At 53.1% G+C, this 14,414-nt stretch overlaps 2 protein-coding genes across 2 annotated transcripts in view; one reads left to right on the top strand and one right to left on the bottom strand.

The window, feature by feature from the left end:
• Positions 1-14,414, top strand: part of Macrod1 (mono-ADP ribosylhydrolase 1) — a 144,729-nt gene that overhangs the window by 37,412 nt on the left and 92,903 nt on the right. The gene's annotated exons all lie outside the window — the stretch shown is intronic.
• On the bottom strand, positions 1,125-3,185 carry Flrt1 (fibronectin leucine rich transmembrane protein 1). The gene has a single exon (XM_028770986.1). It carries the CDS (start codon positions 3,183-3,185, stop codon positions 1,161-1,163), a length of 2,025 nt encoding a protein of 674 aa, XP_028626819.1. The 3' UTR covers positions 1,125-1,160.

The raw sequence follows: 14,414 nt of genomic DNA, 5'->3' as shown, positions 1-14,414 counted from the left end.
GGCTTTGTTTGGGCAGCCATGGAAACCCAATAGGTCTAGTCAGCTGAAGTGTGCATGTGCACGTATGTTTATAAACAGTCCCTGTTTATAAATTACCTGTCCCGGGAGAAAGAGTAAACACTATTGTGGGGATAGCATCTATTGGGGGAGGAATGATGAGGGTATTGGTCATCAAGGAAAACTTGTCACAATATCAGAAAGAGGAGTGGCCTGGCTCTGGGCTGGCTGATATAGGATCTTTCTCCTACCACTGGACTGCGGCACCTCTCCTCCACCTACACACGGTCTACTTACTTACTCAATGATTTCTAGGAGAAAGCAAGATTTTTGCAATTCTATTGTCTGAGGAAATGTCAAGGACTGACCCACGAAGTGCTGAGAGGACAGACACACAGCTCTAGCTACCCATCCGCACTGAGACACAGGACACGGCCATAGGTGGGCAGACAGTGCATCTCCACGTGGCAGGGAAGCTACAGCTTTCCTCAGAGCTTCTACGGAGCTCGGTGAATGGAACCGAAGTGCTCAGCACTGGAAGGAAAAGTTTGACTTTTTTTTTTTCTTTTAATTGACTATGGTGTTGAGAGAGTATCTCAGAGAACGCCATATTTCTGTAGATCTGGGAAGGAAACAGCATGGAAAAGACCAGGGAAGAGATTTCAGGACACTGTCTCCACAGCAAAAAGTCTTTTCCTCCCCTGGCTCTTTTGTGAGGAACCTGAAGACCTTTCATTGAGTTGTCACCTGTGAGCAGCCAGGACGGTTGCTGGGGGGGGGGCTCCATGCCGTCATGTGTGTTTGTCATCTGCTTCTTTCTGACGGCTCTGAATGGAGTTCCAGGTGTATACAAATGTTGTACAGGTAGTATCAATCTGGTTCAGGAAAAAAAAAAGTCCCAACCCAACCCAACCCTTCCTGTGAGATTATTTTTTGTCTTTAACGCTCATGATCTGGTATAAATTACATCTCCAACAATGCCGAATCCCCTTCCTGTCTTCTATGTATTTATTTTTTAACCCCACTGTTGTGTTCTGCAAAATCACCAACCCTCCCCAAACTTTGCTTTCTGCTTGGAAAGTCACTGTGGAGTTTCCCTTCCTGGCTCCTGGTGTTGCAGTGGGCTAGACAGAGCCATGTGAGCACACTGGAGGCAGCCAGCTTCATGTGTAGGAGTAGTCCACATCAGGGATGCCAGCTTCCCGGTAGCCTCGTGTGGTGCCATAGCCAATAGTGTGGGCACCCTTGCAGAGGCTGCTGCCATTAGAGGGAAATATGGTGTGCACCACGTACTCCTCTTTGGAGCGGTACGGGTTGATGGGTAGCATCTGCAGTCCTGGGCCTCGGATTTCTAGAATGGAGTTATCCTTCTTGGTCCCGGATTCCATGTAGTCATCCTTTTTCCTGCTGCCCCTGTTGTAGACCCTCTCTCGGGTCAGCAGCTCACCAGCCCGGTGCACGTACCAGCAAATGGCTCCCAGGACCAGGAAGAGAAATACAAGAGCCACAGCACCACCAATAATGCCAGCCAGGGGCAGCCCTGCCATAGGGCCAGCATTCTGTTCCTGATTGAGTGTGGTTGTGGGGCCATAGCTATCAGCTGTCTCTGCCTTGGCACACACAGGTGTCTCATCAGCCACGTAGGTGTTGCCAGTCTCCATGGTGACCATACAGATGATGTAGGTGGACTTGGGCTCCAGTGCTGTCAGCAAGTACTCTGTCTTGTCCCCCTGCACCAGGGTCTCTGTGATAGAGCCCACAGCCGGGCTATGGCCCAGACGCAGCCAACTGAGGCGGAAAGAAGAGGCAGGTAGCATGGCCTTCCATGTGATTCGGATAGAGTCTGCTGTCAGTGGCTTCACCTGGATGACCAATGTCTTGGTGCCATCGCCAGTGGCCATGGGATAGTCAATGTTGGAGTCGGGGAGGCGCAGTCCTGGCCTCTTGGCCTTGAGGGTAAACAGAGAGCCTTGGGGTGTGGTGGCAGAGGCATGGTTGCTGGCTGTGGTCTTGGCTGCTGCATTAGCAGCACTGCCCTGTGACCCCGCCTCAAAGCACTCATCCATCTCGCTGGTGATATCTTTGATGGCCATGCCTCGGACCTTCTCAGGGCCCTGGCACATGAGGCCCCGCACATTGACCACTGCGGCCCGTGCCTTCACCCAGTCCCGCAGCCACATGAGGTTACAGCCACAGAACCAGGGGTTGTTCCTGAGAAGCAGCTGGGCCAGGTTCCCCAGGTCATCAAACAGGCCTCGAGGCAGTGTGGTGAGGTTGTTATTGGACAGGTCCAACCTCTCCAGCTCCCGCATCTTGGCCAGTGTGTTGTAGGGAATGTGACTGATGGCATTGTCCTGCAGATAGAGCTTCTGCAGGTGGGCACTGGGCAGATTAAGGGGTGGGGCAGCCAGTGAGTTGCGTACTAGGGACAGCTCCGTGAGATTCTGCAGGCGGCTGAAGGTATCATCTGCGATGCGCTGGTTGGCCAGCAGGTTGCCATCCAGAACCAGGCGCCGCAGGCTGTTGAGACCCTTGAATGCATGCAGGGGGATGGTAGAGATGCGGTTGTCATCCAGCCTCAGTTCCTCCAGTGTGTGGGGCAGCCCCGATGGGATGCTGCTCAGGTGGTTCCGGCTCAGGAAAAGCAGCTTGAGCTGCTTGCTGTCAGCGAAAGCATCCTCCTCGATGCTCACTGTGGACACTGAATTATCATCCAGGTGCAGCTTCTCCAGCAGCGGGATGCGAGCCAAGGAGTCCCTGGCGATGGTGCGCACATTGTTGTCCTGCAGATGCAGCTCTCGCAGGGAGCGGGGAAGATTGATAGGGAATTCATCCAGGTCATTCTCATACAAGTAGATAACCTGCACCTTGACCTTAGTCTTGAGGTCCTGGGGGATGCCTGCATTGTTGATCTGGTTGTTCTGTAGGTAGAGAGTGGTGGCATCATCTGGGATGTCTGAGGGGATGGATGTGAGTCCCCGGTCATTGCAGTAGATGAAGCCGTTGTCACAGCGGCACACTGATGGGCAGGTGGTGCTATCGATGACCTCTGTGAGGAAGGCAATAAGCCCATAGCAGAGAAACAGCCAGTCCCGCAGGTCCATGGTGGCCGTGGTCATCACGACAGTGGTTGTGACAGTGGCAGCAGGTGTGGTGGTAGCGGTGGCAGCAGGGTGTGCCACCACCATGGTGGATGGCTGGTGGAGGCCTGACCCACCTAACCTGGAGTCTCAATACCTGTAGGGAGCACAAGATAGGTGTGCTGAGTGTGAGGTCGTGTCAGGGTCTGGGGAGGGAGTCATTGAAGTCGGGTTGTGCAGGGCTGAGGCCAGGCTGTAAGGGAGGCCTGTTCTGGAGACAGGTAAGCTCTGTGATGCTAATGACTGCTGTTCACTGTGAATCTCATCAGGAGGGTCACACAAATGGTGCCAGCAGTGGGACAATGATTTAGGGTGAATTTCACAGATGAGGCATCATTTTCCACAGACCCAACTCTGGCATGGACTCGGGGTCTGAAAGGAAAGCTTGTTTCTGGGAGGCTGTGAGCTCAAGAGGCGTGTCGCCAGAAGCTTCAGGAAAGACACAGCCAGCGTTGTCACTGGTGGGCAGTGGAGAGCGCTAAGCTCATTGTCTGGTGGTGAAACACCACGTCCTGTTTGTCACCCATGTGTTTCATACACAGCAGAATAAGGTGTCAACAGATCTGACTCCTGGCTCTGGGTTCTGTGTTTCCTGGGGAACTATTCCATACCTTATCTTTCTCCAGTGGAAATAACTTCCAGCTATTTCAGGGCACACACACACACACACACACACACACACACACACACTCGCGCACACACACCTGCGCAGACACGCACGCACACACACACATGTTCACTTACACATCAGCTTTCTTGATTTAAAGAAATGAGACAAATAAAAGGTGGAGGTGTTGTTTGCACGCTAAGGAAATTTTTCTGCAAGGTATAATTTCAGTTTTCGCAAATAGAAAGATTGCAGCATAGAATTTTTTCGTTATTTTACTGTTCACAGTGGTAAAATAATCAATTAAAGAGAAATTATCTTTCAATCTCGGTTTAAAAAAAAAAAAGGTGTCTTCATACAGCTAGCAAAGGTCTGCAGTAAAACTCAGGGTCAAGGAGGCTTTCAGGGAAGGATGTAATAGCTTCTCAGACCTGATCCAGGGCCTGGCCTGCGAGGACAGCTCTGGAGTGTGGAGCGTGACCAGCTCCTGCTGAGTGGCGAGTGGGGACCTTCCTAAGATGCTCCGGGAGCCAGTGTCCTCATTCTCAACTGCACCAAACCCTTCCCCCTCACCCAGCTTTCTCTGTTCCTGCCAGTTTTTCTCTATCCAGTGATCCCCTCCTCACCCTTCAGGACCCTGTTCAAGCGTTCCTCCCTCAACTCGGTCTTCCAGATGGCCTCTGCCCTGTCTACCTACTCAGCCAAGCATCACCTCGTCCTACCTGTCCATCTCCCTACTCCTCACTCATGTATCCAGCCTGCATGGCCCACATGGCCATGACCTGCTCACCCTGCCCCACACAGCTCCCTGCACAGGAACCCTCCGTCCCACTTTCTACCTTGCTCTGGGGTTCACTGTGTGGTCTTGTTTCATTGGTCACCCTCATCAAAAGCCTTGACACCAAGCTGGTCTCTGCTGAGGGTCCCTGGCCCCTCTTCTCTTCTTGCCTCTCACCCAGGGCCATGCAGTGTTCCCTAGCCTGCCTCCCCTTCCTGGCACCCAGGCTCATTGACTCAGCTCTCCCTGCCACTCATCTGCCCAAACTCCTCCACCATCCTGATGGCTGTCAGATCCAGGTGGTAGGCACAGTGACATTTCTAAAGGACAAGGGGCCCTGTCACTCCAAGGTCACAGACACCCAGACCTCCAGCCGCACTCCAATCTCCTTTTAATGGAGCCTGAAGGTCCTATCACAAGTCACTTTGAGAGCAGGGACCAGGAGTGGGACAGGGCAAGGCCGAGGGTATAGGCTTTTCCTAAGCTGTTTCATTCTGTCTCTGGGTTGTGGCTAGCATCTCTGTCTGAGCCTCAGAGTCTGGCTGGAGGATACACCTGCTCCTGGCCAGCTGATGGGTACTGTCTGAGGGACACAGGCAGCCTCTGGCCTTAGCTGTTCTGGGCCAGTGCCCTGATCAGGGCCAGACTTGTTAAAGCCAAAGCCAAGGCTGCCCCCACATCCCTGACATGGGCATCTGTTCTCCTGTTTAGCTCATGGCCACAGGCCCCAGCCTCCCGAGACTCTGCATCATAATAGAGTCTAAATTGCACCTCTCAGAGATGTTTGATGGATAATGGAGCAGCAGTGAGAGGCAGGGACCCAAGGCCTTTCCACTCCTCTATCTGATGCCCATCCATCTTGCCCAAGCGTCCCTGGCCACCCTGCTTCCCCAAGGCCAACTCCAGTCTCAGCCCACGGCAGCTCCAGGCACAGGCCAGGCCAGGCTGGGTAGGGAGACTGCAGCTTCTCTGGAGGAGCCCTTAAACTGCGAGCACGCTTGGTGGCCCTTTCTCATTCTCTTGTTGTGTTTGCTAGTTTATGTGGCCGTCAAATTAAACCTGGTAAATTGCCCATCTGTTACGGGATCACTGGTCATCATTGTGCAGATCACACAGACAGGTGTGGTTTGAGTTACAACATGCCCGTACTGTGACTGACCGACAGGATCCTGACAGGAGGGGAGCAGAGAGATGGCTCAGGCTGGTGGTCTCTGTTAGCTGAGGGGGTTTGGGGGTGGGGGTGGGGCAGTTACTGGCTCCTGACAGTGGCCAGGACTGAGTATAGTAGGCTCAGGTCCTGCCCACATAACTTCCAGGCAGTGTCCTCTCTGGGCTTCAGTTTCCCCATCTATGCATGTGGTTGACAGTTGCCCTTGTGTGAGGACTTAGGTGACGAAATGAGATTATGTACACAGAGTACCCCACATGCAGAATGCCCTAAGTGCAGCCTATGCCCTGGGGCTACCCATTTCCTCCTACACATGGGCATAGCCTCTGTCATTCTGTGCCTGTCCATCCTTCATGCCCTGTACCCACTGAGTCTCCTGTACCTGCACCCTGTTCCAGCCATTGAGAAATCAAAACCTTTGAGGAGGAGAAACGGTGGGGCTGCAATTCAGCTTTCAAAATCTCAGGGCCCTTTAGCACTCTGACATGCTGTACACACTGTCATGCTTCCCCAGGGCCTTTGCACATGCCGTTCTTGCCATGGTGACCAGTGTAGGCTTGCCTTCAGCCTCACAGGCCCCAGCTCTCCTGCCTCCTCCTGGAAGCTTTCTCTGACCCCATTCTCCATTGTCCAGCTTTGCCCTCACTCTACCTGGCAAAAGTGGCTGAGCAGTGTCTGGGAACAACCACCAGCTAGGGAGACTCAACTCATGGCTGCACTCCTGTGGCCTTCCAGTGCCTGCCTGGATGTGTCCATCCAGTTTTGCAAGGGATAACTGGCTGAGACCCCACGCAGGAGCAGCTACAGACTCAAGGCCTGGCATGGACATACTATGGGGCGGTGGCAAGTACTTCATGGCCTTTGAGGGGACTGAGCTGGCCAGGCACATTCCCAAAGGAAGCCAGGCTGGGAGAAGATGGAAGACTAGGCAGACCACCCTAGCTTCCTAGCTCTGCCCCTCTTTTTGTTTGTCAATGAAGACAGTCTCAATGCTAGGTATCAGACATGGTCTCAGCTCCTATGAGAAGCAGATACCCAGATGATCCTGAGCTCAAGGAAGAAGACCTTGCAGACAGGGCAGAGGCTCACAGGCTGCAACCCTATGCGTTTCCCAGTCCTAACCCGTGCCCTTGGTCTATTTTCTCTGGAAAGAAGGCCTAGATGGACCTGGGGGAGAAGACGCCCCATTCTGCCCAGTGTCCTCACAGGCTGGCCTGCACTCTGCCTACACTGGCTTCTCATCTTGAAAGCCAGGCTCATGGTGTCTGTCCTGTAATGCCTTCAGCCAGCCTTCTCTCAGTCTTGGCCTATGTAGTAGGGTAGCTTCAAGTCTGGAGGCTTCATCTGTGAAATGGGACCAAGCATGGGACTTCCTTGGGTTCTTGTGAAGCTGAAATAGGTGACTTTTAGGCTGAGTACTCCCTGGCCACAGGGAGGAAGAGGTTACCTTACTTCACTGGCCCAGATGTAAGTTTTAGATGAGGCCCAGGAACTTGAAGCTTGTTCAAGATTTCATGGGGGTACCTCCTGCACACCCTGACTCTGTAGCACCTCCTCATCTTGGCTGCTCTGGGGTACCAACCAGACTCACCCATCACCCCAAACAGTTAGCCCCCAGGCCTTGTCCAGTGGTGGCACTCAGCATTTGTACAGTCCGGAAGAGTTGGGGGCGGGGGATTCTTTTCAAATATAAAGTTAATTATTTTTCTAATTTCATGCCGCATGCATTATGTATCAGCCGTTATCGCTGGCAGTAATTGCAGACAGGTATGCAAATCCACCAGAGATGAACTGCAAGTTCACCTAAGCGTGTGGGCCGCTGGGTGGGGCTGGACAGCAGGATGTCCTCCTTGGCTTCAGAGAAAGTGAATCGCTTTAAAAAACAAGACTTTCAAATTGTGTCTTAGGAGGTTAATTATATTGATAGCAGTGTTCGATATTAAACTATGCAGGGCCAGGAAGGGGGAGGGAGATGAAAGGAGACACATGTAATTTTGTTTCTTTCTGTCTCAGCATCTCTTAATGAAATGGTCCTCCACCTGATGCTGCTGCCTGGGTCCCTTTGGAGTAAGGCTGGCTTTGCTGGGATATAATTCCTTTTGGGAAGGAAACACCAAGAAGCAATGAGAGGGAGAATGAAAAGGGGACAGTGCCAGGGGGGCAAGTGAGTCCTCAAGACCAGGCTGAGCTCCTTGACTACCTGCAGGAGCCTAGAAGAGAGAAGCAGGCGTGGAGGAAGGGCTGATCAGACAGACTCCCAGGCAGGCATGGGGACCAGGGCCTCGCAGAACCAGGGAACCAACTGGCCCTGCTCTCAGTGAGGATTCTACTTGTGATCTCCAGTTTGCTGGACTCCCACTGGTGTCTGGCCCTTTCCACTGGAACTAAACACCTGCTTTTAAAGTGTGGTCCATCCTGTGCCCAGCAAGAGTGGAAAGCAGAGAGAACCCTGGGAGTGGGAGGCAGAGGATTCCGAGCCCATCCATCTGCCTTTTATAGATGTGGAGGACTAGGCTCAGTGGCCAGAGGTTGCCATAGGTTTCTCATTTCTCTATTGCTCTGTACCTTCTCTTTTGAGATAGGTCTCTCATGGGATTCAGAGCTCACCCGTTGGCTGACTGGCTAGCCAGGGACCTCCAGCGATCCACCTGTTTCTACCTGACTCCAACTGCCAGGGTTACAGACATGCACTGCCATGCCTGGCTTCTGTGCGGGCACTAAGGACTGAACCCAGATCCTTATGCGTGTGCAGCAGGCACTTTACTGATGGCACCATCTCCCTAGCCCACATCTTTTGAACAGACGAGGCAGACTCTATAATCTAAAGCCCAGAATTAGGCAGCTAGAGAAAAGCGGGAGGTCGGACTTTGCCATCAGCACCACCCCAGAGGCCATGATGACCTGGGTGTTCCCACTACAGCAGTCCTGAGAGGCAAAAAGTTCTGTCTGAATTATGAAGAGCTGCCCACCACCTGGCCCTGACTCACTGTCCAGTGCTCAAATTCAGTGGTTCTGGAGAAGCAGGCCCATGAAGGCATGGCTGTGCCCAGCTTGGTGGCTAGCTTGGCACTGTCCAGCCTGCAGGCACATCACTGTAAGTGCCCATGCTGTGAATGCACAGACAAGTGGAAAACCGAGAGAACCCTGGGAGCGGGAGGAAGAGGATTCCGAACCCATCCGTCTGCCTTTTATAGATGTGGAGGACTAGGCTCAGTGGCAGAGCCTTCTACCAGTCTCTGCTAGGGCTGGAGTCTTAAACCCTTCCCCACAGGGTTGTAAGAGCAGATAATGGGACAGCCATCAATCTGTGGAATCTTCTTAAGGGCCCAGGGGGCGGGGGTGTCTTTGAGAAGTAGCTGGTCGTGTCTCTTTCCAGCTGGCTATAGCTCATGTGTATAGAGAGGCACATTCAAGGAGGAGACCTGCCCTAGTTTACACCACTCTCAGCCAGAACCCACAGGCCCATCCCAGATACCTCTGCCCCTAAAGCCCAGTGTGCTCCTTTTGTCTCTTCTTCTCGGTGCAGGGAGGCTGCACAGAGCCTGCTGGGCAGATTTTCCATCAGTTCTTTGAGCAACAGGATTGCTGGAAGGTGGCTGCTATTTCCCTCGGGCTTGGTCTGGCCTGGGGGATTATCTCCTAGCTCCTCCTAGGGGCTGGGAGGAAGTTGAAGATGCAGAGAGAAGGACCACAGGCAGGCGGGGCCCAGCTGTGTGCTTGCAGCCCTGCTGCTAGGTTGTCGCGCCTTTATAATAAATAACAGCAAATAGCCCATCCGCAGGGCATCCTTCACGCCAGTGGCTAATAACACGGCTATTAATGCCCCCGCAGACGGCGTGCGCAGAGCACGGCTCTGACGGATGTCCCAGGCCCTGGCGCAGTCATAAATCAGCCCCTCTCCTGGGGCAGAGCATGGGGAAGTGTCATTTTCCATCTTGGTAATGAATTGGGGCTTCCCTGCCCTGCCCAGGGCACTGAGGGGTTCTGAAGTTGCCAGGATTACTGTTTGCAGAGGTATTGCCCCTCCCCTCTTCCCCCTGGGAGTCTAGGAGGAGCTGGCCTGGCCAGTCATGTGCTGTGTAGCTTTGGGGAACTCACCCCACCACTCTGAACCTGTTTGTCTCCTCTAGCCAACAAAAGAGAGGCCAGTGCAAATGATGCCAGGTGTGACCCCTGATCCAGCCCATCCTGGATCTCTCTGGCCCCAGCAGGCCAGAGAATCTTGCTAGACTGAGGGTAGCAGGTATCAAAGCTGGTGTCCTTGGTCCCCTAAGCTCTTGCCTACCTATTATAAGGCCTCACTGTTGTCCTCTTTGTACAGAGCAGGTGGCCAGCAGCCCTGGTAGGGAAAGGCCCAGAAGGAGATAACTCTACCTGCTATGGCTCATTCCCAAGCAGTCTCCCTTACGCCTGACAGAGCCCTATAGTGATCCCTACCCCAGCAAGCAGAAGGCTCCCGTCAAAGGGAAGACTCAGTTGTCCTCCTCATGTGCTGTCACCTTTCTGGACCACCAGGGACCCTTTCTCCCTTACCCCAGACTCTTACCTCCTCCGCTGCTGCTCCCTGGAGCCACTGGGTCCCACTGGTCACTGCTTGAAAAGTCCAGGCCACACTCACATCCTTGGACACATGTCACCAGCAGGCTCAAAACCACAGACTACACCCCTGGGGCAGAGGGAGCACGGAGGCACACAGAGAGTATGGAAGTCTTGTAGTCTTGCTTGTGGCCAGGCTTCAGATATGGCTGCAGGTCCCCAGCTTCATCTTTGGTACCCTAGGCCACAGGCACTGACAGCTTGGCTCTCTGGAGTGAGGGTTGTATGCTTGGGGTGCACAGGGCACCCCCGGGGACCCCTGAGCAGGGCATGCCCTATGGCCCAGTGCCAGTCCCCGGGGGGTGTGGCCACTCCCTGGCCACCATGTCCACCACAGCTCTTTGTAACTTTGGTCTTTTGTCCACAGGCGGCACCTCTCCCGAAATGTCCCTACTGGGACTGCTGCCCTCTTTTCTTTACCAAGGTTTTTTTTTGTTTTGTTTTTAAATCCCTTTAAGTCACTTGGCAGAATGGCTCAGTGCAGAGAGCGCTCTTGCGTGACAGAGCTGAGAGGGAGCCACTCTCCACAGAATCAGTATTCCTGCCACTCAGGCTGCATCTGTGTGTGGGGGGGTGCGGGGGGAGTTCTGTTACCCTCTGAGGAGTTCAGATGTTCACCGCTGGCTGCAGCCACCTCGCCTCGCACTGCTGAGCTGTCAGGCCTGTGTGCTCCGCTTTGGGAAGCCACTTTAGGGGGCAGGGGCTGGTCTGCTTGGCTGGTCTTGTTTGTAGAGAAGCTTCTGGAGTGGGTGAGGCAGAAAGGTAGGTTATTCCTGCTTCAGCCCTGGGGCTCAGCTGTCCAGAGTAGGGCCTTTCTCACCTGCTCCCTGGTTCTTCACCTGCGGAAGAGAACACAAGTGATTAACCCCGAGGAAATCAAGAGCCACAGGGGTGCGTACCACAGGCATCTGTGGCTGCAGCCCCACTGCTCTCACCCTGTCCCAGTCTGGGTTGGCTTGTTTGTTTGCTTTGAGACAGGATCTCACTATGTAGCCCTGGCTAGGATAGAATGTAGAGCAGGCTAGATACCAATTCACACAGCTCCTCAGGAGGTCTGGTTTGGGTTTGCAGTGCTGGAGATCAAAGCCAGGGCTTGGCACACTAGGCAAGCGCTTTGCTGCCAAGCCTTATCATTAGGTCCGCATCCTTGAACAGGCCCCAATCCCCTCCAAGCCAGGCAAGGCCTGAGATGACTGTCTCCACCACTTGTCACCTCTCCAAGCGAGGTAATGTGTGGAACCCTTCCGTGTAACTACCTGAAAGGATTGGGCAGACAAGAATGAAGTTTAGGGGCTTGGCAGATGGCTTAGTGGGTAAAGACACCTAGCACCAAGCCTGAAGGCCTGAGTTCAATCCCCAGGAACCCACATGGTAGAAGGAGAGAACTGACTCTCACAAGATGTCCTTTGACCACACACACAAAGTAAATAAATAAGTGTTGTAATAATAATAACAACAACAATAATAACAACAAACAACATTTGGGGGGAGCACCTGGCTGTACAGAGCCACCCTACCCAGCCTACAGCAGCCTCCATTTCCCTCGCACATGCTCCTCTGTCTAAATATCATTTGAAGGCTCCAACTGGGCCATCCTGGACTTAGCTTCCAGAACAAGCTCAGCTTTTCTGGCTCACCAAGGGCCGGTGAGGTAGGGTGTCCTTCAGTTGTCTGTTCCTGTGAGGCCAAACTTTCCACCCCCTGCTGCCCTTTCTTCTGTAGAGACCTGGGGTACTGCAGGCTGTCCCTAGGAATACAAAATGAAACAAAGCTATCCCCTCCTGATTAGCAGCCAGTCAAGAAGGCCCAACTCTGGTATCTACAGTCCTCTGAAGATGGCCCTGTTTGGACAGGAGCTTTGATGGCAGATCTGAGGGCATAGGTTCAGCTGCCATCAGGGCACTTTCCTTTGTAGGACCAAAGGTGACTGGTTCAAGGCCTACTTAGTGCCTGCAGCTGGCACATCTAGAGTATGTATTTAATAAGTCCACGTGCCAAGCAGAGGTGGCTGTCCATGGCTGCAGCCCACAGGGAACACATGGGAAGGATAAGAGTGTGTGGTCAGTGTATAAAGAAATGATGGTGTAAGGAGCTCTCTCAGGAGCCTTCCCAGGAGGCCAGAGAGCAACACAAAATAACGAGGGCCAGCCAGGGCTGCGGGTGCCAGGAGGCAGGTGGGCACAGTCGCAGGCAGGCACAGGGTGGGGATGGGCAGGAGGGAAGATAAGCCTGTTCCTGCAGTGGGGGCAGTGGTAGCCGCAGCCTAAGCCATTATTGCTATTACCACCCGTGTGATTTCATCCAATTATAAACTGTAATTTCTCTCTGAAGGCGAGGGATGGAAAGAGTCCAGTGAGGTCATCTGCCTTCCTGGACAGGACACGGAAACTGTTTTATATGCTAGAAGCGGGAAGGTGGCAGTTAGACCACCACATACACACAGGATGGGGGCTGTGTCCCGGGATCCTGGAACCCCAACCTCCTCTCCATAACAGACACAAACCAGAGTTCCTCTCTTGAAATCACAGGTTCAGGAGGAAGGCAGATTCATCCCACTGGATGTCTGCTTGACTCCGGCTCCTCTAGCCCTCAGGAGCTGGTTAGTGCTGGCCTACCGTCCTTAAGGCCCCTGGGCCTGGTCAGTCTGGCTCACCATTGCAACCTACGCCTTCCATATGCCCCCCAGTGAGAGTAATTCATTCAGCCTAGCATGCACTGACATCCACACAAGTGCAAAAACCCAACACAAGCAAACATGAAAACAGAAGTGCATACATCCCTGTAAACATTTAAATTCATGCACATGTGCAAAAATGAACACATGCACACATATGCATGACGACTGCATGGTCAAGATGTTCATACAATTGCACCCAGGAATGTATGTAATGCTCTCCCACAGGCTTGCGCACACTCATGAACACACATTTACACATGGACACGAGAATGCACAGAGACTGACAGGAATGTGCACATTGCCACACTTGGAACAGTGCACACATGTGGCATGGGGGCCTTTCCCTGCTCTGTCACCCTCCTGTGAAAATTCTCACATGCTATCCTCCCTGCATTAGGCACCCTTTCTCTGAACATATGCTCTCACAGTTATAATGGTGGTGATGCAATAAGGTGAAATGGGGGAATGGGAAGGCTGGACTCCCCTGCCTGGCCCAGGGCCACAAACACAACAGGTACCTAATAAATGCGCCCAGCATACTTGTCATTTTGCTTTCTCACTAGGGAAAACAGGACTCTGAGTCAGGCTCTCCTGGGCCTGCTGGTTACCCCACCCACTCTGCTGCCTTCCTTGAGTCCCCATAGGGACCTTTACTGTGTGGGCAGGTCTAGCTAGGGTCTCCTTTCTGAAGGGGCCTCTTGGGTATCTGAGACATGTCCTGGCTTTCCGAGCCAGCTCGAGAGTGCGAGCCCAGGGCATTGTTATGGCTCTTCTCACCTGTGGGTGCTTAGTTGCGGCCACCTGCAGCCACTACACCAAATGGCCTGGGAGAAATATGTGAATGTACCTGCTGGCAAGCACCTGCCCCAGAACCCTGCTAGATTGAAAGGAGCCATGCCCCTGCAGTAGCTGTCAATGCTATCATTTGTGTTAGCCAAGAAATCTGTTGGGCTCTAAGAGACCAGGAATGAGTTCTCCTTAGCCCTACAGGCAGCTCTGCTGAGCCCCTCTCCTCTGGACCTTCCCCGTACCCACATTCTGGTCTAGTCTCTGTACCAGCAAACCTTTTTTTTTTTTTTTTTTTTAAGTCTATTGAGTAAAATCTTCCATCTGTCAGCTCTTTGTCACACATGGTTCCTTTTGTTACCAACAACCCTGGGAACAGTATTGGCAAGCACTGGGTCTGCAGCTCTACTTTGTCCTTGGCATTTTGATCTGATGGGGCCATTCTTATTATCATCTAGCTGGGACCACACGCTCTATCCTTCCCTGTCTGTGTCCCTTAGGGTGTCTGTGTGGCCATCTCCCCTAAGCCTGGACCAGTCTGGTGGGTTAGGGAGGGACAGCCATTCACAGGCTGAGAAGGTGGGAGGGGGCTTTACAAAATTACTCAATCTGCAGGAAAGCCAGGGCTCCAGACTCTAGGCGTGTTCTCTCCCCACTCCACGCTG

Source organism: Grammomys surdaster, unplaced genomic scaffold (assembly GCF_004785775.1).
Source record: "Grammomys surdaster isolate TR1022 unplaced genomic scaffold, NIH_TR_1.0 205, whole genome shotgun sequence".
Taxonomy (NCBI): domain Eukaryota; kingdom Metazoa; phylum Chordata; class Mammalia; order Rodentia; family Muridae; genus Grammomys; species Grammomys surdaster.
Note: the sequence above shows the minus strand (reverse complement) of the source record. Positions and strands in the feature narration are given on the sequence as shown.